The sequence below is a fragment of the Microcebus murinus genome, chromosome 16 (genome assembly GCF_040939455.1).
Source record: "Microcebus murinus isolate Inina chromosome 16, M.murinus_Inina_mat1.0, whole genome shotgun sequence".
Classification (NCBI taxonomy): domain Eukaryota; kingdom Metazoa; phylum Chordata; class Mammalia; order Primates; family Cheirogaleidae; genus Microcebus; species Microcebus murinus.
The window spans coordinates 62,305,047-62,326,110 of NC_134119.1; the positions used below are offsets into that span (position 1 = coordinate 62,305,047).

The window sequence follows — 21,064 nt, forward strand, 5'->3', positions numbered from 1 at the left end:
TGTTGCTCACGCAAGGCCACTCGGCCATCAGAGGCAGAGCTGAGATGGGAACCCAGGTCCCAGAAACCACTCTGCCATCCAGCCTGTTAGATACCGGGCCACGCAGAGCTGGAGGGACACAGGACTTCCTCGGATGGGGAAACTTCAGAAGAGTTAGATGTTGGGGCTGACATCTCTTTGGGGACTGCCCCCCACACACAGTAGTGACGGGATCATCTCAATGTGTACATTGGTACTTGAATCACCGACCGGCACAGCAGTCCTGTGCAGTGGGTACTGCCGTGTGACTGTCCCACCTCCCAGGGACACAGCAACGAGGCCCACGATAGTCCAGCCAGCTGGATTCTGGGACTGTCCGGGTATGCCATTTGGAAAGACGAGAGCAAGAGATGAGAGATGTTCGTCTCTCAGGCACTTAAGTTGGTGCCCTGAGCTCTTCCGTGGTAGAGGTATCAGCCCTTAGTGATGCACATTTTAGACCAGTCTATCATTTGGTCATTAAATTCGTTTATAATACACTTTGCCATATATAAGTTTGTTATATATTTTTGAAAAGATGAGAAACACAACCGTTGAGTCAGAGTTAGGGTTAGTCAGATGGTCAAGACGGGAGTGTCTGCAGCTGAGACAGAGGTGGAGCCAGTCCCAGGCCCTGGGATTAGAGGGGAGACAGGAAGAGAGGTGGAGACGGATCTGCAGGGATGGCGAGACACACCCCCGTCGCTGCCTCTGGTGCCTGGTCGCCGCTGAGACTCAGATGCCGGCCCTCCGTGGCAGGCGCCTCTCCCCCGTTCCCTTTCTGGGGCTGGGGTGGGCGGAGAGGCTGAGTCAGGGAGGGAGGGCCCCGCCGGGAGAGCCCCTTTGTGGGCATCCGGCCCCCACCCCCACCCCCGTGTCTCCGTCTGTCCTGGCCCCAGCCCTGCTCTGCTGGCCACCACCCCGCCCCCCATGTCTGACACCTCTGCGCCTCCTGCCAAAGCTAAAGCTGCCTCCCTGCACCTCTCGTCCAGAGGCTTCTCCACCTCCCTTCTCTGTCCCTGTCTGCCTGCTGTCCTCCCCTGCTCCTCCCCATTTCCTTGTTCGTTCTGGGCCTTTCTCTGGCGCCTGTCTTCTCATTCTGTCTCCTGCCACTGTGTACCTCCCTCCCTTTGAGCCCCACTTCTCCCTCACTTTTCCTGTGCCCCTCCTGTCTCACTTTCTCTCCCCCCACCTTATCCATTCGGTGTCCTGGACTATCCTCTCTGTCTCGTCTCTGAGCTCCTGTCACTGTCGGCAACCCGGCTTCCCTGTCCCTTTTGCTGTTGGAGCCCTGTCCTGCTCCGTGTTGGCTCTCATTTTTCCTGTCCCTCTCCCTGCTCTGTCTCTTGGTCCACTCCCCTGACCCTGTCCCCACCTCTGTCTCCAGACCCTGGGAAGCCTAGCTGGGACATCCAGCTCAGAGCCTTACTGGTGGCCCCCGGGAGGGGGCCGAGAATGAGGAGTTTCCACCTCACCCCTATCTAGAAAGGGGGCTGGCGGGGTCAGCGAGGCTGCCTGGCCTGTCTGGCCTGAAGGAAACGTCTGTGCTGTGGCCTGGTCACCCCCGCCCCCAGGACCTGCTGGGCTGCTGCCGCCCCCGGGCCAGGCCGAGTAAACACAGCAAACAGCCGCCGGGATATTTATACCGAGGCCGGGCGCGAGTCCAGTGCCCACCACAGCCCCTGCCCAGCCCTGCCCGCTGCCCGCTCCGCAGCCAGCCCGAGCCAGCGTGGCACCAGCCGGCAAGGGGACGCGCCGCAGACACAGCTCCCACGCGGCACGGAGGCCAGTGGGCACTGGTTGCTCGGGATGCCAGCGGTTTCACAGGACACAGCTGTCCCCCTCTCCTGAAAACAATCATGCAAGGCAGACCCGCACTCAGAGCTGCTCCCGAAGGCACCCCCACCCTGCTGAGAACTCACAGTGCCCTCCGGGGTGATGCAGACAGGAGACCCGAGCAGTTGCTCGCACACTGAAGTCTCCAGCCCACATGTGGGGACAAAAATGCGGATGGATGCCACCTGCTCAGACACCCACACGGGCTGAGAACACACAGACATACCATGCAGAAGTACAGCCCTCTCACACACACAAACAGCGTGGGAACCACAGCAAGCACGCTGAAGACACACCACGTGGACGCACACCATCTGTGAGGGACACACACACTGATCACAAAATACAACCCAGAAACTCACCCAGCTTGCCTGAAAGAAACGCATACACAGCCCCCTCCTAGAAAAATACATCGCTCTCCCAGATCCATAAGCATAGGCAATAAACCCCACATTTCAAGTCAAGCTTACGTTGTTGAGAATGCAAAAGTTTACACCCAGAAAAACTGTGAAGATGTTGAGAAAAAAACTCAGACACACAATATGTCGCACATAGACAACACTGACTTCCCGAGTCAAACAGTGCCAGAACACAGAACTCACAGAAAATACACCAGCCTGGGCGGCAGAAATACAAAACGCAGAGGCACACCCCAGAAATGCAGCAAGCCACAAACACGAGGACTTGAGCACGTGCTGGGGACGCGCGCACACGTCGACACCACCATCCCTTCCAAGGCCCCCGGAACTCTCATGCTACACAGAACTCGCAGCACAAAGCTTGCAAACTCACACGCACAAGAAAAGGTCCCGAACACATAAATTCAGGTTGGAAACACACAACACTTTGGCCCAGAGATTTAGGGGGGAAGGGGCTTTCTCCGCTCCCCTCTGTCTCCCTTCCCCTCTCCTCCATCCATCCCTCTTTTCCATGGTAACCACCCTCCCCCCATCTGGGGGAGGGGGCAGGAAGGCCTGAGCTGGCCTCCCCCAGCCCGCTTCCTGCCCTGGGGGGGTCATACAGGAAGCGGGGGCTCCAGCCGGAACCCGGGCTCCCCCCACGACTTCCCGCCGAGGCCCGGCTGCCCGCAGAGGCGGGGGCGGGGCAGGGCGCCCCAACCCCTGCCCTGGCCCTGGGTGGGCTGCGGGCGGGGGCGGACTTGTCCCGACTGGGCCGAACCGCCCCTCGGGCCGGGGTGCCAGGGTGGCAGGGCAGGGGCAGCGCGCACGCGGCCCGGGAAGGTGCTGAGCCCACAGATTCCCCGCCCCGCCCTCGGGGCCGCGCCAGCTCCCGGGCAGCCCGGCAGGTGGGCGGGGTGTGTCACGAGGGCGTGGTGGCGCGGGCAGACCGCACCGCGAGTGTGTGGCCGCTACTTGTCCTCAGGCCCGGGCGAGGCACGAGCTGGGGCCTGGCGTGTGCGGGCCTCGTCTGTCGCCCTGGGGGTGTGCCTGCTCGTCTGGGACCCTGGGTGTGACAGTGTGTCTGGGTGTGACGAGGTCGCTGCAGTTTGTGGGGCCCTGTGGGACTCCCCAGGCTGGAGTGTGGGAGGCGGGTTGAGATGTCAAACGGAGTGGTTACCGCCTGGCAGTCTGTGTGACTGTGACGTGTGGAACCTGTGTGTGTGGGCAGGACTGTGACAGGTCTGTCCATGTGCACCCACACCGTCTATTTGTGACCGTGACCCCATGGAGGACATCTGTGTAACTGCTGGTGATTCTGTTTCCTGATGGGGTTCCGATGCTGTGATGTGTGTTTGTGCGTGACAGCGACTGTCTGAATCAGTGTCTGGTGTGCGGTGGCTGTGACCATGACCCTATGGAATACATTTGTATGACTGTGTTTTGACGTGTCACCGTGGAAGTCCCTGCTCCTGTTATGTCCCAGTGAAGTTCCAAGAATGGGCTGTGTTTATGTGATGGGGTGACAATTTCTCTATTTGTATCTGTATATGTGGGCTGTGGCTCCTGCCAAATGACACAGTCCATGTGTCATGGGTCCTGCAGGAGTCCCTGTGTGTCCACTGGGGGTGTGAGAGGTGAATGTGTTTGTGTAGTTGTGGGACACTGTCCACACTTCAACCTCTGGATGAGTGTGTGTGTGTGTGTGTATGTGCACGTGTTCGAGTGCCATATCCTCATGGGGCTGCATCGATTACATGTCCATGTCACTGTGTCCTTGCTTGTGTCTCTGCCTGTTGGAGCCAGTGAACTCGTCCTGCTCCTCACCCATCCCACCCATCCTCACTCTCCCAGACCTGGGACAAGGGGAGGCACCACATTTCTACCCTTGGGCTAAGCTGCGAGGGGTCCAAGACCCGATCACCCAGACCCAGTGCCCCAACAGCTCTCATGCCCACAGGGAAAGGACCTCAGCTCGGACACGGTCCTCCCTCCCAGGACAATCCCTGGGCGGGGGGAGCAAATCAAGGGGCCCAGGCCTGAGAATGGCAGGAAAGAGAGGCAGGGAGAACTGAAACCTGGAAGAGGGGAAACAGGCAGGCAGGAGCAAGAGGAAGAAGGAGAAAATTCACAAGCAAGACCACAGCAGATGGGAAGAAGTGAAGACAGCGGAAGGAAACCCACTGTGGCTCAGGCTACTGTCACTTCTTGCCTGGATAACTGGTGGCCTTGTAGTCACCTTCACTCTGACATGTCTGTCTACTCTCAGCCATTTGCCAAAGGGTGAAGCCTCTGAGCTCCTAGGGCACCATGGCCCTTCTCTGTTCAGAACCCAGCCATGGCCGCTATCTCGCTCAGAGTGCAAGTTCTCGCAGGGTCTCACACACCTAATGTGATCTGGGTAAAAGTACCAGCGTAGGAGTCACTTAAATGGACCCTCAATTAAAGCTGCCTGCATTTGAATCCCAGCTCTGCCACTTACTAGCTGTGTGAACTTAACAAGTAACCTCTCTGTGCCTCAGTATCCCCACCTATATCTATCAGATAGTCTCTATAGCAGGGGTCAGCCAACCTTTTTCTATAAAGGACCAGATAGTAAATATTTTTGACTTTGTATACGCTCTCTACTCAACTCTGCCACTATAGCACTACAACAGCCATAGACAATATGTAAACAAATGAGCGTGGCTGTGTTCCAATAAAACTTTATTTACAAAAATGGGCAGCGGGCCGGAACTGGCGCAAGAGTGATGATAAGTTTGCCAACCCCTGCTCTGTTGGGTTGTGGGGAGTATGTCGTGCACTAGTAGAGACAACATACTACCTGGCATGTGGAACTGTGATAAATCTCTGGCCTGCAAGGGTTATGATCTGACTGAGCTCCCAATACCCTTCCTTGCTCATTCTCTTCCAACCACGCTGGCCTCTTTCTTCACTGTAGAGCGCACCCCAAGGCCATCAATATTCCAGGTCTTTGCTTTGGTCCTCATTTTACTAAGAACACTTTTCCCTAATCCCTCCCAGGCTGCCTCTTGGCTTCCTTAAGTCTCAAATGCTACCTTTGAGAATCCCTTCCTCCCCAAAGCCATCTCTCTTTCTCATGCCATCCTGCTTGATGACAGCTGTCTACATGCCACTTGCCACTGAACTACTATTTCTTATGGTTTCCCCCCTATACACAAAGTAGGTTTCTGGTGGGCAGGAACTATTCTCTTCGGTTTCCTCTCCTTTAAAATGGGTGTTACCAGAGTCCCTGTATCTCAGACTGTGATTAAATGAGTTATGGTGATTAAATGAGGTCATTAATACAAGGCACTTAGAACAGTGGGCAGGTGCTCAATAAGTAGCTCTAACTACAGCAGTGGTCACCACTGGTCCCCTGCGCCTACAGGAGTCCTCAGAGCATAACATGAGCTCAGGGTTTCTGGGATGTGGAGACAGGAGGCAGCGGAGGGGAGAGATGGGGCAGGAGTCGGCAGGATACCAGGGAGGGAGACCCCCAGTCAGGCGCCCAATGACACAGAGACTCCCAGTCCTCTCTCCACCTTTAATGAGCCCCTCAGGTGGGCTTGGGGCGCGGGTGTCCTTAAATACAGCCCCCGTGGGGGCGGGGCCGGGGGCGGGGCCGGGCCTGCCGGGCCGGGGCGGGGGCGGGGCCTCAGCTGCACTTGCAGGAGCGCACGATCATGTTGGACAGCTGCTCCACCTTGGGCTTGCGGCCCACGTAGTACACGATGGGCAGCGGCTCCAGCGCCTGCGGCACGCAGCACGGCGCCGCCGACGCGCCCGGGTTGTGCTGGTTGTACAGGGCCAGGACCTGCGGGTGGCCGGGCGGGCGGGGTCAGGGTCGCCAGGGCTCTCGCAGAGCTGGGGGTCGGGCAGGAAGGCTCCACCCTACCCCCACCCGCGTGCCCCTACCCCACCAGCCTCTCCCAGACTGTGTTTCTCCCCATCTCCATCTATCTTAACTTATTCTTTCTCAATCTGTCTCTCCCCATTTTCAACTCTTGACCTGTGAATCTCAGTCTTTATCTCTCTCCTTCCATCTTCCTGTTGCTGCCTGTGAGTCGTGTCCTGCCTCCTCTCTCTGTCTCTCCATGCCTTGCTTCTTCCATGTCCCTCTTTCTCTTCTCTCCCCTTCACCACGTCCCTGTTACTTTGGCTGTGTCTTCCAAATCTCATCTCCCCCTGCTCAGACCCTGTCTCCAGCTTCCTGCCTCTCTCCCACGTTTATTCGTTCCCGTTCCCACCCCATCTCCATCCTGCCAGCTCCTTTCTGATTTTTACTCTCTCTCTCCTCTTCCCCGGTCCTTGCTCCCCTGGCCCGTAGGCCAGACGCACCTTACTGTACTGAGTGTCTAGACTCCAGATGTAGGGGCAGGGCCCCAGGCAGAAGTTGGCGTGGTAGCCCTTGGGCTCGTGGATCCACTTCCAGCCCAGGTCCTTGCGGAAGTCGATGTACAGCTGCCGCACGCAGCAGTTCTTCTCTGTGGAGCTGTGGGCAGGAGGACAGGGGTCAGGAGCAGCCAGGGGCTGCCACCGCAGGGGCAGGCTGTGCCCCTTCTCCCTGGGTAGGTGTGTCCCCCTAGGTTTCCCCCCAGCCCCGTGTCCACCTGGGTCTTCCTTGCACCCCCTGTGATAATAACAACAGTAATGGTAATGATAATCACTAACACGGATCAAGCGCTTCCTCTAGATGAGCACTGTGCTAAGAGCCTTGTAATAAACTTTATCTAATGCAATGCTTAAGCCGGTAAGAAGCCAACATCTACAGCCAAATAAACAAATCACGGAACACCCACACACTGGAACATAAAAATAATGCAGCTCCATGTATACTGACATGTTCTATCTGTGCAACCAATGTTTACTGAACTACTGTGTGCCGACCTCGGATCTACTGGGGACAGAGCACAAACAAAACAGACAAAAACCCCTGCCCTCCAGGGCCACACGTTATAGACTGTCACGGCACTCCTCTGCTCAGAACACGGCTCCATCTCACTCACAGCAAATGCCCAAATCCTCACCAGGAGCTACAGGGTGCTACCGGATCTGAGTGATCTCAACTCCCTCTCGCACCCACCCCCACTCCACTCCTGCCACACTGGCGTCCTGTCTGCTCCTCAAACACAGTCCTACCTCAGGGCCTTTGCACTTGCTGTTCCCTCCGCCTGGCTTGCTATTCCCACAGAGATCCACTCTGGCTTGTTCCTTCGCTTCATTTATACCGTGGCTCAAATATCCTTAACTCCTAAAACAGTGCCCGGCATGCAGTAGCTGCTCAGCAACTATCAGTTGCACAAAGGAATGTCACCCCCTCAGAGACACCTTTCTGGGCCATCCTGTCCAAAATATCAATCCAAATGTCTATGAATTCCATTCAGGACAACACAGCATTGCAGTTATGCAGGGAAACGTAAAAGTGTCTGCATTTGAAATAGGGCAGGACCTTGGTAACTGCTGACCCTGCATGAGAGTGCATGGGCATTCACTGTGTTATCCTCGCTGCTTTTGTATGCACTGGAAATTTCCCATAATAAAACAATTTAAATGAGCATAGGAAAAATAATTGTTCCCAATATATATTTCTTTCTGACCCCTTCTTCTGATTTATTTTCCTTCTTAGAACTGTTATTTTATTAGATGATCTGTCTTCTTCTGAGGACGGGCATTTTTGTCTCTTTTGTCCCCTAGTGTATCACCAGTGCCTGGCATACAGCAGGCACTCAGCAAATGCTGGATGTATAAATTAATTGATTAATATATTATGTTTTTAAAATTCAAGCTGGAGAATACTGGTGTGTAAGACTCTACCATTGGCTGGACATGGTGGCTCACGCCTGTAATCCTAGCACTCTGGGAGGCCGAGGCAAGAGGATCTCTTGAGCTCAAGAGTTCGAGACCAGCCTGAGCAAGAGCGAGACCCAGTCTCCACTAAAAATAGAAAAACAGCTGGGCATGGTGGTGAGCGCCTGTAGTCCCAGCTACTCAAGAGGTTGAGGCAAGAAGATCACCTGAGCCCAAGAATTGGAGGTTGCAGTGAGCTACAATGACACCACTGAACTCTAGCCAGACTCTGTCAAGAAAAGAAAGAAAGAAAGAAAGAAAGAAAGAAAGAAAGAAAGAAAGAAAGAAAGAAAGAAAGAAGAAAGAAAGAAAAAGGAAGGAAGGAAGGAAGGAAGGAAGGAAGGAAGGAAGGAAGGAAGGAAGAAGAAAGAAAGAAAGAAAGAAAGAAAGAAAGAAAGAAAGAAAGAAAGAAAGAAAGAAAGAAAGAAAGAAAGAAAGAAAGAAAGAAAGAAAGAAAGAAAGAAAGAAAAGAAAAGAGACTCTACCATTCTGGACTCAAGTTCTCTGTCCCATGCTTGGATCCAAAGGCCAGTCCTCCTTAGCCCAGAGCCAGGCTTCTGCTTATCCGAAAGGAAGTGGGGCATTTTACGTGCTAGACCGGGGGACCATGCCTGAGACCTTAGCTAAAAAGAGCACTTTATATTCCATGTTCCTGACATGCGAAAGAAACACTATACAAAGGTGCAGGTCCAGTATAGTCCAAATTTTGTTACATGTACAAGGATTGGAAGATAATATAATAAGACACAAATATGACAAAAGTGGCCGCATCTTCAGAGAGGGGCTAGGGGTCAGGGCTAGAGGGTCTCTGAGTTTCCTCTCTGGGGTTGGTCCATGTGTATCTATTTACCTGCTCAAAAAGTAATCCAAAGAGAATGAATCGATTCATTTCAAAAGATGGCAAGGCAAGCCTTATTATTCTTCCCCTTTGAAGAATGAAGAAACCGAGTCTCAGAGAAGGGAGCAATGTTGCCCACTCGCTCATAGCTCAGCGGGGCCAGGCTCACAGCCTGTGACAGCCTGCAGCCCATGACCCCATCTGCCCAGGGTGACCGTGTCACTTCAAACAGAGGAGGAAGAGGCAATGACACAGGATCTCCTGGGGCTAAGATAAAGCATTCCCAAGAGCCACAGAACTCCTAGGAGGGAGTCAGAAAACTAAGATCCCTGTGAACTCAGCCTGGTCCCCTCCCCATTTCGCTGGGCCTCAGTTTCCCTATCTATTCAAAGAGGCAGAAACTACTGGATCAAATACGGTGTTGTTTACCGAGGTCCAAGAATAATTTTTTTTCTTTTTTTTGAGACAGAGTCTCACTCTGTTGCCCGGGCTAGAGTACCGTGGCGTCAGCCTAGCTCATAGCAACCTCAAACTCCTGGGCTCAGGCGATCCTCCTGCCTCAGCCTCCCGAGTACCAGGGACTACAGGCATGCGCCACCATGCCCGGCTAATTTTTTCTATATATTAGTTGGCCAATTAATTTCTTTGTATTTATGGTAGAGACAGGGTCTCGCTCTTGCTCAGGATTACAGGCATGAGCCACCGCACCTGGCCAACACTGGACCCTTTAGAAGCACATGCCACCTGCCACATCGTCTCATCCATACGTGCTTCGGTATGCATCTCTAAGAAAATGAAGACTATTTATTTTATTTATTTATTTATTTTTTTGAGACAGAGTCTCACTTTGTTGCCCAGGCTAGAGTGAGTGCCGTGGCGTCAGCCTAGCTCACAGCAACCTCCAACTCCTGGGCTCAAGTGATCCTCCTGCCTCAGCCTCCCGAGAAGGTGGGACTACAGGCATATGCCACCATGCCCAGCTAATTTTTTCTCTATATATCAGTTGGCCAATTAATTTCTTTCTTTTTATAGTAGAGACGGGGTCTCGCTCTTGCTCAGGCTGGTTTCGAACTCCTGACCTTGAACAATCCACCCGCCTCAGCCTCCCAGAGTGCTAGGATTACAGGCATGAGCGACTGTGCCTGGCCGACTATTTATTTTTATTATGTTTTCTTTTTTCCTCTAGAAAAACCAGGAAAGACTATTTTAAAACGTAAACAAAATGCCACGTAAAAGAAAAATTTACAATAATTCCTTGCTATTGTCAAATATCTAGTAAGAATTCACATTTCCCCAAGTGTCACATAAACGGCTTTTTTTAAAAAGAAAGGTCCATATAAATAAAGATCCAGGCCGGGCGCGGTGGCTCATGCCTGTAATCCTAGCTCTCTAGGAGGCCGAGGCGGGCAGATCGTTTGAGTTCAGGAGTTCGAAACCAGCCTGAGCAAGAGCAAGACCCCGTCTCTGCTATAAATAGAAAGAAATTAATTGGCCAACTAATATATATAGAAAAAATTAGCCGGACATGGTGGCACATGCCTGTAGTCCCAGCTACTTGGGAGGCTGAGGCAGAAGGATCGCTTGAGCCCAGGAGTTTGAGGTTGCTGTGAGCTAGGCTGACACCATGGCACTCACTCTAGGCTAGGCAGCAAAAAGTGAGACTCTGTCTCAAATAATAATAATAATAAATAAGTAATAAATAATAAAAATAAATAATAAATAAATAAATAAAGATCCAAGTAAAAGTTCCAATAAAGACGACATCATAATTGGTTGTCTCTCAGGTTTCTTTTTAAAAATCTCTCTCTCTCCCCTTCTGTGTAGATAGACATAGACAGTTGGCCCTTGAACATCATAGAAACTCAGGTCTACATGGACCTGCGTCTGCCACCGCTGACACAGCAACCGCCCTCCTTCCTCCTCAGCCTGCTCAACGTGAAGATGATGAGGATAAAGACCTTTACGATGACCCTCTTCCACTTAATGAATACATTTTCTGTCCTTATGATTTTCTTAGCAACATCGCCTGGGTAGAGTGCAGTGGTGTCATCATACCTCGCTGCAACCTCAAGCGGTCCTCTTGCCTCGGCCTCCCGAGTAGCTGGGACTACAGGCGTGCACCACCACACCCGGCTAATTTTTTCTATTTTGAGTAGAGACGGGGTCTCGCTCTTACTCAGGCTGGTCTCGAACTCCTGACCTCAAGCGATCTTCCCGCCTCGGCCTCCCAGAGTGTTAGGATTACAGGCCTGAGCCACCACGCCCAGCCTTAATAACATTTTCTTTTCTCTAGCATACTTTATTGTAAGAATACAGTATATAATACAGAAAACATACAAAATATGTGCTAATTGATGTTTGTGTTATTGGCAAGGCTTCCGGTCAACAGCCTTAATGAGTAGTTAAGTTTTCAAGGAGTCAAAAGTTATATGTGGATTTCTGTGCAAGGGGTCAGCACCCCTAACCCCCCATGTTGTTCAAAGGTCAACTATATGTTGACCCTTCTTTGCATTGTATTTGTTGAAGAAACTGGGTCAGATTTCCCACAATCTGGATTTTGCTAACTGCAGCCTTGTGTTATTGCTTAACGTGTTTCTCTGTCCCTGTATTTCTAGAAAATTGGTTGGATGTACAGCCCTATTCAGATTCAGGTTTTGATTTTTTGGCAAGTCGACCTTGGGTCCCTCCCTACGGAGGCTCACAAGGCTGCTGTCTGTCTTTCTTTTCAATGTGAGCAGCTATTGGTGCTCAAGACTTCAATTCATTCATTCACAGGGTTGCTGCACTGAGGTTGTAAGATCTGGCGGTGAAGCAGCTGGAGACCAAGGCTGACTTCCCAGCAGGGGACAGGCACGGTAACAAAGCCCAGGAGCACCCCCGAAATATTTTAAGCAGGGGAGGAATGAGGTTGGATTATCATTCTCAATGAACAACCTTCAAACTCTGAATTTCAACTTTCTAGGAATACAACATTCAACTCTTTTAGATTACAATATTCTAGCATCTTAAGATTCTAACGTTCTGACAGCATTTGCAACTTTCTAGGATTCCCACTTTCTAACTCTTGAGGATCTTGGCATTCCTGAATTCCAGTATTCCAATGCTGCATTCCAACATTCCACAATTCTGAGCACATCACTCAAGACGTCCAAGCTGTCACTTTCTAAACTCGCAGCATTCTAAGGTTCTAACATTCCAACACTGGGTCCCAACATTCTAGGATAACAATATCCTGGCTTTCTCCAGCTCCAATGTTTGTGGACGCCGATATTTCAATACTTCATTCCACCCTTCGGAGCCCAATATTCTAGGAGACCAACCTGCCAACGCTGGAGTCTACAATCTGCCAATGCTATAGAAATCCAACACAGGCAATCTTCCAATTCTCCATTCCCAAATTCTAGGATCTGAACATTGCTGCTTTCAATAATTAACACTGAATTCCAGCATTCTGGAATTCCAACATTCTAGAACCGCAAACCGCCAGCAATTTAGGAATCCAATGTGCTGACCTTTCAACTTTGAATTCCAACATTCTTGGTGGTCAACATTCTAATATTCTCTGATTCCAACGCTCCAGCAAAAAAGCAACGTAATCCCAACATTATAGGACTCCCAGTTCCCACATTCCAGCATCCTCAGTCTTGGACCTTTTCCCCTGAGCCCTCCAGGCTAAAGGGGTCGCTCAGCCCAAGCACAGGGCCAGCCGTGTGTCCAACCCTTAGCACCTACTCGGCAAACAGCAGTCGAGCCCCAAGCCTGGAAGGCCTCGGTCAAAGGCTACCAAGTTCACCTGAAGCAGTAGTTGGTGTCCAGGGCTCGGCGGTGCCGGGAGCTGTGCAGGTGCTGGGCCCTCTCCAGGGGGGTGGCCATGAGGAGCAGGAAGGGCCGGTTCATGCCGTGAATGGTGGCCAGGTCACCTCGGCGGCTGGAACTGAACCCTGCTTTGGTTTGGGAGTCGGGGGGTGAGGGACAGACACACACTCTCAGAGGGATAGCTCAGCGGGACAGGGAGGCGGATGGGAACACACACACACAAGCACGCACGCACGCACACGATCACTGCGGGGCATGGCCAGGGAAGTGGCCTCACCATTGATGTCCACTTGAAGTGTGTTATCTTTGCTGTCACAGGAGCAGTGGGCGCTAAGGCGAAAGCCCTCCATTTTCCCTGCGGGAGTGGGGACAGGGAAGCGGGTCTGAAGTCACAGTTCACCCAGCTTCTGGGGGGGGGAAGAGGAAGGAAAGGGGCTCCTTCCTCCCAACCCCCAACTCTGCCCACTCTTGCTCCAATTCTTTGTTCTGCTGGCTTCTTCTCCTCCTTCGGGTCCCAGATCAAGCGTCACCTCCTCAGAGAGGCCCTCCAGGATATACCGCCTTCCCTGGCTACAACCTCCTTTTGTTTTCTCCATGGAGCGTGGAGCAGACCCTCCCTGACATTCGTGTGTGGCTATTTACTTCTCTCCTTGTTCTCAACAGAAAGCAGGATGCACAGCGGCTGGGATCCTTGTTTTATTTTTGCTCCCCACCAGGGGTCTGGCTCGGAGTCTCAAAAACAAGCAACCAAACACAGAGTACGGTGGACTAGGGCGGACTGGGTGCGAGGAGGAGGCCCTGTTCTAAACACTCTATGCGCATTATCTCCGCGAATCCTCACCCAGACTCCCCACACTGGAGCACACAGAGAGGAAGTGACTTGCCCAGGGTCACACAGGTGGCACAGCGTAGGCTGGGACCCATGTCTAAGCCTGGGCACTTTCCCACGCGGCAGGTGCAGAGTAAGTGGTTCTTGAATGAATGAGCGATTGGTATTTTCTAAGCTCCTGCCGGATATAACACTCCAGAGGCTACAAAATACAGCGGGATTCGCTAGACTCCAAGAAGGTCCCGTGCTGTGTGCTCGGGACTCGGCACTGACCGAGGCGGATGAGATCCTTCCAGACCTTTGTTCCGATGGCCCAGGCCCCTCCTCTTAGTGCCCACCTGCTTCCTACTCCCCGTCTTTTGACCTGGCCAGACTGCTACTTATTCTGGGAGTCTCAACACAGTCACCCTCCCTCCAGCAAGCTCTCCGGGACTGCCCGAAGGAGTCTGATGCCTTCTCTGGGCTCCCAACAGCACTTAGGGCCTGCCCCCTCCTGCGTGCCTGCCCCCTCCTGGCTCTGGCCCCTCTGCCTGTACCTCCCCCACCCCAGCCTTGATCATCCTAGGTTGTCACTGCCGGACAGGCCTTTGGCAGGATCTCCCAGGTGTCCAGAAGTGACTGTGAGGGCAGGACTGAGGGTTACCACGATGTCCCCAACATCACCTAGTGCAGGGCCAAGCACAGAGCAGGAACCAGCTGGCATTTACTGAATGAATGCACGAATGAGAGGGCGGTAAGGCAGAGATGGGCACCACCATGGACTCAGGCAGGGACAGGACAGACATAGTCATCTCCTGGATGGGTCAAATGTGTCAGGCTCTCCCTTAGGGTGGCTTAGGGTGTTTGGTGTTCCCTTTGCCCAGAGTACTCTTACCCCTTCTTTTCCAGACTGGTCCACTCATCCCTCAGATATCAGCTCAGATGTCCCCTCTTCCAGGAAGCCCTTCCTGATTCCAGGCTGGGTCAGGCACCTCCTTTGGGCTCCCCATCCCAGTGGCTCCTTTCCCCACTTTCCCCACCCAGTGGACCATGATGAGCTCCATGTGGGCAGGGATGGGGCTGTTGTCCTTGCTGTGTCCCCAGCATCACTCAGCTCAGAGCAAGGCAGAGAGTAGATGCTCAGGAAATGGATTACCCATTAACAGACTCAGCAATTAACCACTCGGGTTTGAGTGTCAGGGAGGAGAGCCAGGCCTCAGCACTTTGGCACCGATATGGGACAGGGAGGCTAGGCAAGGTGACCCCAGGACAAACCATGGGGCCGACCCCACTGAGAAACAGGTGTGGGGCAGAAGAGCAATCCTCACCTTCGTGGCTCAACCACTGCCGCACAACTCCAGTGACATCAAAAGACAGCCACTCCGGCGTGTCGCTGGGGGCCAGCAACCGGTTGCTGAGGTAGCGCCAGGAATTGTTGCTGTATTTCTGGAGGATGATGAATGGGGCAGAGAGACAGCGGGCGGATGCGGCCATGACCTCCACATACACTAACTGGACCCCTCACCCCATCCGCTCCCCAAAACAGGCTTCTAGCCATCCACACCATGGGCCCTGCAGGACCCATTCTCCCCCCCAGGACCCCTGACAGGAGAGGCGTAGACAGAGCCTAGCCTGGGACCAAGTCACCTGGAGATGGCTCAGCCTCAGCCCTGACTCCAGGAGGGGCTAAGGGCACTTTCCTTCCTTGTCCAGCCGGCTTCCTGCTTGGTGGAATGCCGAGCCCCTTTCAGCTTGGATGACCCACAGTGCTAAGATTCCACTGCTAACTTTCTGGGGTTTTCTGAGCATATCATTCAGCAAGTGTGACAACCCAAATTCTCAGCATCAGTAACTTTTTAAGGGCTTGGGTCAGAGATCACTTTATAACTCTAATGTTTGATAATATTCCCGAAATTCCACATTTAATAAGCCCGAAAAGTTCTAGAAGACTAAGGTTCTACAAACCCAGAAGTCTGACATGCAACAACACGCCTAGATGTTACAGACACCCAATATCCATGTCCCATGAACCCCTGGGGCCAGATATAACACTCCAGAGGCTACAAAATACAGCTGGATTCGCTAGACTCCAAGAAGCTAAGCTAATATTAGACAAAGCTCTCTCTCTGCGAGAGTCTAAAATCTACCATCCATATGACATGGATTCTAGGTCACATAATCTTCTAGACTCCAGCCCTTCCGGAGGCCCCAGTCCTCCCAAAGACTCCGTATCTTCTGGAGCAGTGGTGTCCAAAAGAACTTTCTGGAAATGTTCTTTATCTGCCATGTCCAAAATAGCAGCTGGTAACCACATGCGACTACCGACCGGGCACTTCAAATATGGCCAGTGAGACCGAGGAATTGAACTTTTAAATTTAATTTTAATCAATTTAAATTGTAATCAAGTTCAGTGTGACTCGTGGTTACCATATTGGACAGACTGGCTCTAGGGCTTCCAACCTTTTCAGAGATTCCAGCTCTCAAGGGTCCTGTGTTCTTAACAAGTCTGACTCCTAAAAGTCCAGCCTTCGAGGGCTTCACCTCCAAGGCTGCAAAGAGTCTGAACGTTTAAAAGAGCCCTAGGATTCTTTTATGGGCTGTGCCAGGGGTCCTCAATCTTTTTAACCAGGGGCCAGTTCAGTGTCCCTCAGACAGTTGGAGAGTACGCACTGTGGGCCCGGGACGAGTCGCCTGCTAAGCAGGACAGGCAGGGGCAGCAAAAACATCAGGTGGGTTGGATAAATGACCTAGACGGGCGGCATGTGGCCCACGGGACGTAGCTTGAGGACGCCTGGGCTCTGCTCTCCGCCCCCAGCCACAGCTCAGCCCTCTGTGGCCCAGGGACCCACCTGATAGAGTTCAACGTGCTGCTCCACTTTTAACTTGAGCCTCAGGAGGCGAAGCTCTGCTCTGGAAAGCAGCACGGGATCGGGCACCGCTTCTCGGAGCTCTGATGTGTTGAAGAACATGTATATGCTGTGCGGGCTATCCTTGTATTGGTCATAGATTTCTGAGTGGGAGGAGCGGAAAGAAAGGGTGTCAGGGGGTTGGCAAGGGTGGGGTGAGCTGGCCCACGCCAAGTCTAACAGCACGAGTTCTGGGGCTGACAGCTCTGGGTTGGAGGCCGACTCTGACATTTTTTGGCTGTGGGACCCTCCCTCTGGGTCCGTTTCCTCCACTGTAAAGCGAATCCTAACCGCCCTTCTCTCTCTTGGGAAGCGTCATTTGTCAAGTGTCCACCCAGCCTCATGGCACCGAGGGAGGCCACCCTGTTTGCTCAGGCCTCCCCGGGGCTTGGAGCCTCAAATGCAAGTTAAATTGCAGAGCAAGGGTCAAGGGCATGGGCTTTGGGATCAGACAGTACCTCTGCTGCCTCTGAGACTCACGACCTTGGGCAGTTCATACCCTCTCTTTGAACCTCAGTTTCCTGTTTTTCTTTGAGAAACAGCAATAACATTAAGCTCCCTACAAGCTCACCCAATCGCTCCTAACTGAAGCGCTGGGTAACCTTGCGCAAGTGAACTCCTCTCTCTGAGCCAGATCCTCATCTGGAAGCCAAGAAGCAATTCCGGGATTATAGTAAAATGGGCGAGACGATGCAGGGAAAGGGCATGTCGCCGTCTGCACCCACTGGCCGCTCAGCAGCGTGTACGGTAAAGAGCGCTGCTTCCCAGATGTTCCTCAAAGTACTTTACAAACACAAGGACATTTAAACCTCCCAACAATCTCGTGCTATTATTACATCCATTTAATAGGTAGAGAAACTGAGGCACAAAGGGATTAAGTCATTTACGCCAAGGTCACATAGCTAGGAAGCTGCAGACTGCAATTCAGACTCAGGCAGTCTGGTCCCAGAGAGGGTGTTCCTGACCCTAGGCGACCCTGCCTCCCTACTAATGTCTCATTATTAGTATTATTCTTTCCTCCAGCTGTTTAAAGGTGAAGGTCATTCCAGGTAGGCATGGGGGGGAAAAAAATTAAGTGTTTTCTAGCTTAGGGGAAGTTGGGAGCTGGGGATGCCAGGGGAGGCCATGAACTCCTGGATCTACTGGCAAATGTTGGGGCCTCCTACAGTGGGGGTGTGACAATGTGGAGACTGGGATGAGAGGAAACCCTTCCTGTGGCCCCCCTTCCCCCTCGCCCAGCCAGGCCAGGCTCCCTGCCTCCCCCCTGTAAGCGCTATGCTTGGGGGGAGGGTGTGCGGTTTACCCAGCAAACCCCTAGGGAGGGCAGAGCCTTGGCTGGGGAGACAGATAGGGAGAGAGGAAGGAGGAAGGGGCAGGTCGGAGGGTGCTGCCCTGAGGGACAGGCGGAGAGATGGCCGAGGGAGACACCGGGAGGAGATGTGGAGGAGAAAAAGAGAAAGGGAGAGACAGAAACAGGGAGACCCCGACGCGGACAGAGAGACTAAAGGGGACAGACGATGAGAATGGAGAGACACGTGCAAGAGAGACATGAACGTTTGGGGGGCAGATGAGGACCGGAGGTGTCGGTGTTGAAGAGACCTTTACGACGAAGGTGAAAGGACGGAAAAGAAGGCGAGTCTGAGATGTGGGTGGGGAGGAGGCGGCATTTGGCTGGAGCCGCAAGCTGGCACAGGAAGGGGCCAGGGACGCGCGAGTCCGCCGCCCAGGGGAACGTGAAACCTGGGGGTCTGCCCCAAGGCTCAGGGGCCACGCGGGATGCCTGGGTCCCCGCGTGGGCGCCGAGGGGGCGGCCCAGGGGCAGCCCCGCCCATAGCTGGGGTGAGGAGAGCGGGAGGCGACGCGGCCGGGAGGGCGGGGACCCGACCTGCCCCGTCTCGCCCCAGGCCGCGCGATCCCCGCCCCCCGGGGCACGGGAAGGAAAGGGAGGGGAGTAGGGCGAGGCGGCCGGACGCTGGGGCTTCCCCAGCCTCCTCGAGAGGAACTGTGACTTTGGGGTCCAGCCTGCCAGCGTTGAGATCAGCGGGGGCCTCCTTCCCCCTTCTAGAATTGCAGGCTCCTCCTCCCGCGCGTGGCATCCACGTGGGGCTTTCTCACCTCGGTCTGGTGGGGCGCTCCCTGCGGCCCGACTCCCCACAGCCCACTCCCTTGCTTACTGCGGCGAGTGGGGGTTCGCCGCTCACGGCGGGGGTGACATTGTGTATCTGTCCTCCGACCCCTTCCCGGGTCCCCCCTTCCCACGCTTGTCTCCACTCTTGGTAGACCCCTTCGTGACCCAACGTGCGAGACACCCACGACACCTCCTTATCCCCTGCGCACTCCTGGGTCCGCCAGCCTCCTCCTCCCAACCACCCCGCGTCCCTTTCCCCCCGCATTGACACACTCCACCCAGTTTCCACGACTCAACCCCGCGCGTTCCACGCGCCCCTGGAAGTGGGTCCACCCTCCACCTTCCTGGCACCTCCGGGGCTGGCTTCAGCTGGCCTTTCTGTCTTCAGTCTTTCTGCCTCGCCCCTGGAGCTCAGCTGTCCCCGCTGCCTCTCCTTTCCCGATGCTGGGGGCTTCGCGGCTCTCACACCAGGCTCCCCTGTCTGCAGCCCCCACCCCACGACCCCCGCACTTAACGGCCCCGGAGGAGAACCTCCCCCCCATTGCCCCGCGCGGCCCCGCAGGTTCCTGTCGCCCACTTCGTTCGCTATCTCCACCTCTCCAAGACCAGACCCTGGGGAGCAGAGAGCTCAACGCCACCGTCTTTAGGACACCCCCGCCCCACGTTCCCGGAGCCCCCGGGGGGTCCTCTTCCTTGGGTCAGTTTCCCCAGCCAGTAATTTCCTCCCCGGGACCCCTGCGCTCCGGCGCCCCCTGGGGGCGCCCCTCCTGGCTCCCCTGCCCCTCCGAGCTCACTGTTTTTGGTTTCCACCATTAGCACGCGGGTGACCTCCTTGGCGTAGTAGTCCGTCTCGGGCTCGGGCTCGGGCTCCGCGCTCTCCCCGGCCACCCGGTCGCGGGTGCTGTTGTACAGCGCGAGCACGGCCTCGGGCAGCGGGCCGGGCGGCACCTCCCCCTGGCTCGGGGGGCTGGCGAGCCGCAGCTTGGACAGGATCTGCCCGCGGATGGCCTCGATGCGCTTCCGCTTCACCAGCTCCATGTCGACGGTCTTGCAGGTGGACAGTCCCGCGGCCGGCCGGCCTGGCGCCAGCACTAGCAGCCACAGCAGCGGTAGCAGCAGCGGCAGTAGCCGCAGCCCGGAGGGCGGCATGGGGGAGGCGGCGCCCCCTGGCACTGCCGAGAAGGCGAACTGGGCCGGTGCGAGGGGGAGGCCCCGCCCCTGCAGGGGCTGGGAGGTCTCCCGGGGAAAGGTAGGAGGCCCTCGGGGGAAAGTTGAGGCCCTCGGGGAAAAGGAGCACGGGTGGAGGGGAGGCTCTGGCCCGGGTGTCTCACTACCCCACGGCAGGAAGGCAGATGAGCGAGACCTGGTGCCAGAAGGTGGGTGGTCTTGAACAGGGGCGCTGTGGCAGGTCTGAGGGAGCTCCGTCTCCCGGAGGAGAAAGGGTCCTGGGATGCGCAGGGGCTCGGGAGACAGGCTAGGGGGAGGCGGCGCGCAGGGGGTGCGCCCGAGGTCTGGGGGAAAGTCTTCGCTGGAGGCCGGGTTTGCGGCTCCTGAGGGCTGGTCCGGAATGGGGGCGCCTGGGGGCCGCCGGGCAGGGGGCAGGAAGGGAGCACGCGTCCGAGGTGGTGAAGGGGGGACAGTCTGGGGTCCTCAAGTCCTGCCTCCTCGCGGGGCAGCGCCGCGCCAAGCGGTCCCCGCGCCTCCGGCTCCCAGCGGCAGCGGAAAAGTCTCAGAAGTTTTTTCCTCTTCTCCCAACCAACTCGTCCCTCCTCCCGCTCCTCCTCCCCCTCCTCCCCGCAGTGGCGGCGGCGGCGGGGGCGGCGGCGGCTCGTTTCAGACTCTGGGGCCTCGGGCTGCTCCTCGGCGGCTCCTTCCTCCGCTCCGGGCCGGGCCGGCCCCGCGGGCGGCTCAGAGCGGGAGGGGGGTGCCCCGGAGGGGGCGTCCCCCCTACCCCCGGCCGGGGCCCTCGCTGGCTGGCAGATCTGCGGAGGGAGGTGGGAGGGGACGGCCCGGGGCGCGAAGGGCGGCGGCGGCGGCGGTGGCGGGACCGGCTGGGTCGGCGGGGGGTTTTGAAGGCGCCCCGGGCCCCACCCAGGAAGCGCGCGGGGCGGGGGCGGCCCCCAGGGGGAGGGCATGGGGGAGCGGGGCCACCTTCCTCTTCTCCCGTGGGCGGGCTCCGAGGGGGGTCCCTTCAGCCCTGGGGGAAAGGGGGCGGGCACCCCGGCTCCGCCCCACACACGGGGTGCTGCCTCCTGGCGGCGGAGCACTACCAAAACGGGTGAAGGAGATGCACGGTGGCACGGGGCGGTGTGGGGTCACCCACCGAGAGCATGAGGACCTGTCGGGCAGGGCTGTCAGAGGATGAGGACACAGGGGACGGGATCAGAGGAGGGGTCTCAGCGCAAGAAGAGAGTGCGAGGCTGGGAAGAGGGTCTGTCGAGATAGGGGCCTGAGGAGAGAGGGTGT

At 55.4% G+C, this 21,064-nt stretch overlaps 1 protein-coding gene across 3 annotated transcripts; it reads right to left on the bottom strand.

Moving 5' to 3' along the window:
• Positions 1–490: 490 nt before the first annotated feature.
• On the bottom strand, positions 491–20,688 carry TGFB1 (transforming growth factor beta 1). 3 transcript variants are annotated; one of them, XM_075993109.1, is made up of 7 exons: positions 19,393–20,683; positions 16,414–16,574; positions 14,893–15,010; positions 13,034–13,111; positions 12,734–12,884; positions 6,594–6,747; positions 491–805 (listed from the first exon to the last, which is right to left on the bottom strand). In XM_075993109.1, the coding sequence occupies exons 1-7, from the start codon at positions 19,745–19,747 to the stop codon at positions 659–661; spliced, it is 1,164 nt and encodes a 387-aa protein (XP_075849224.1). In that variant the 5' UTR covers positions 19,748–20,683; the 3' UTR covers positions 491–658. The 3 variants fall into 3 exon arrangements, with proteins under 3 accessions (XP_075849224.1, XP_012616193.1, XP_012616194.1); XM_012760739.2 differs by lacking the exon at positions 491–805 and adding an exon at positions 3,310–6,069 and having other exon boundaries at positions 19,393–20,688; XM_012760740.2 differs by lacking the exon at positions 491–805 and adding an exon at positions 3,311–6,069 and having other exon boundaries at positions 12,734–12,881; positions 19,393–20,686.
• Between the last annotated feature and the right edge of the window lie 376 nt (positions 20,689–21,064).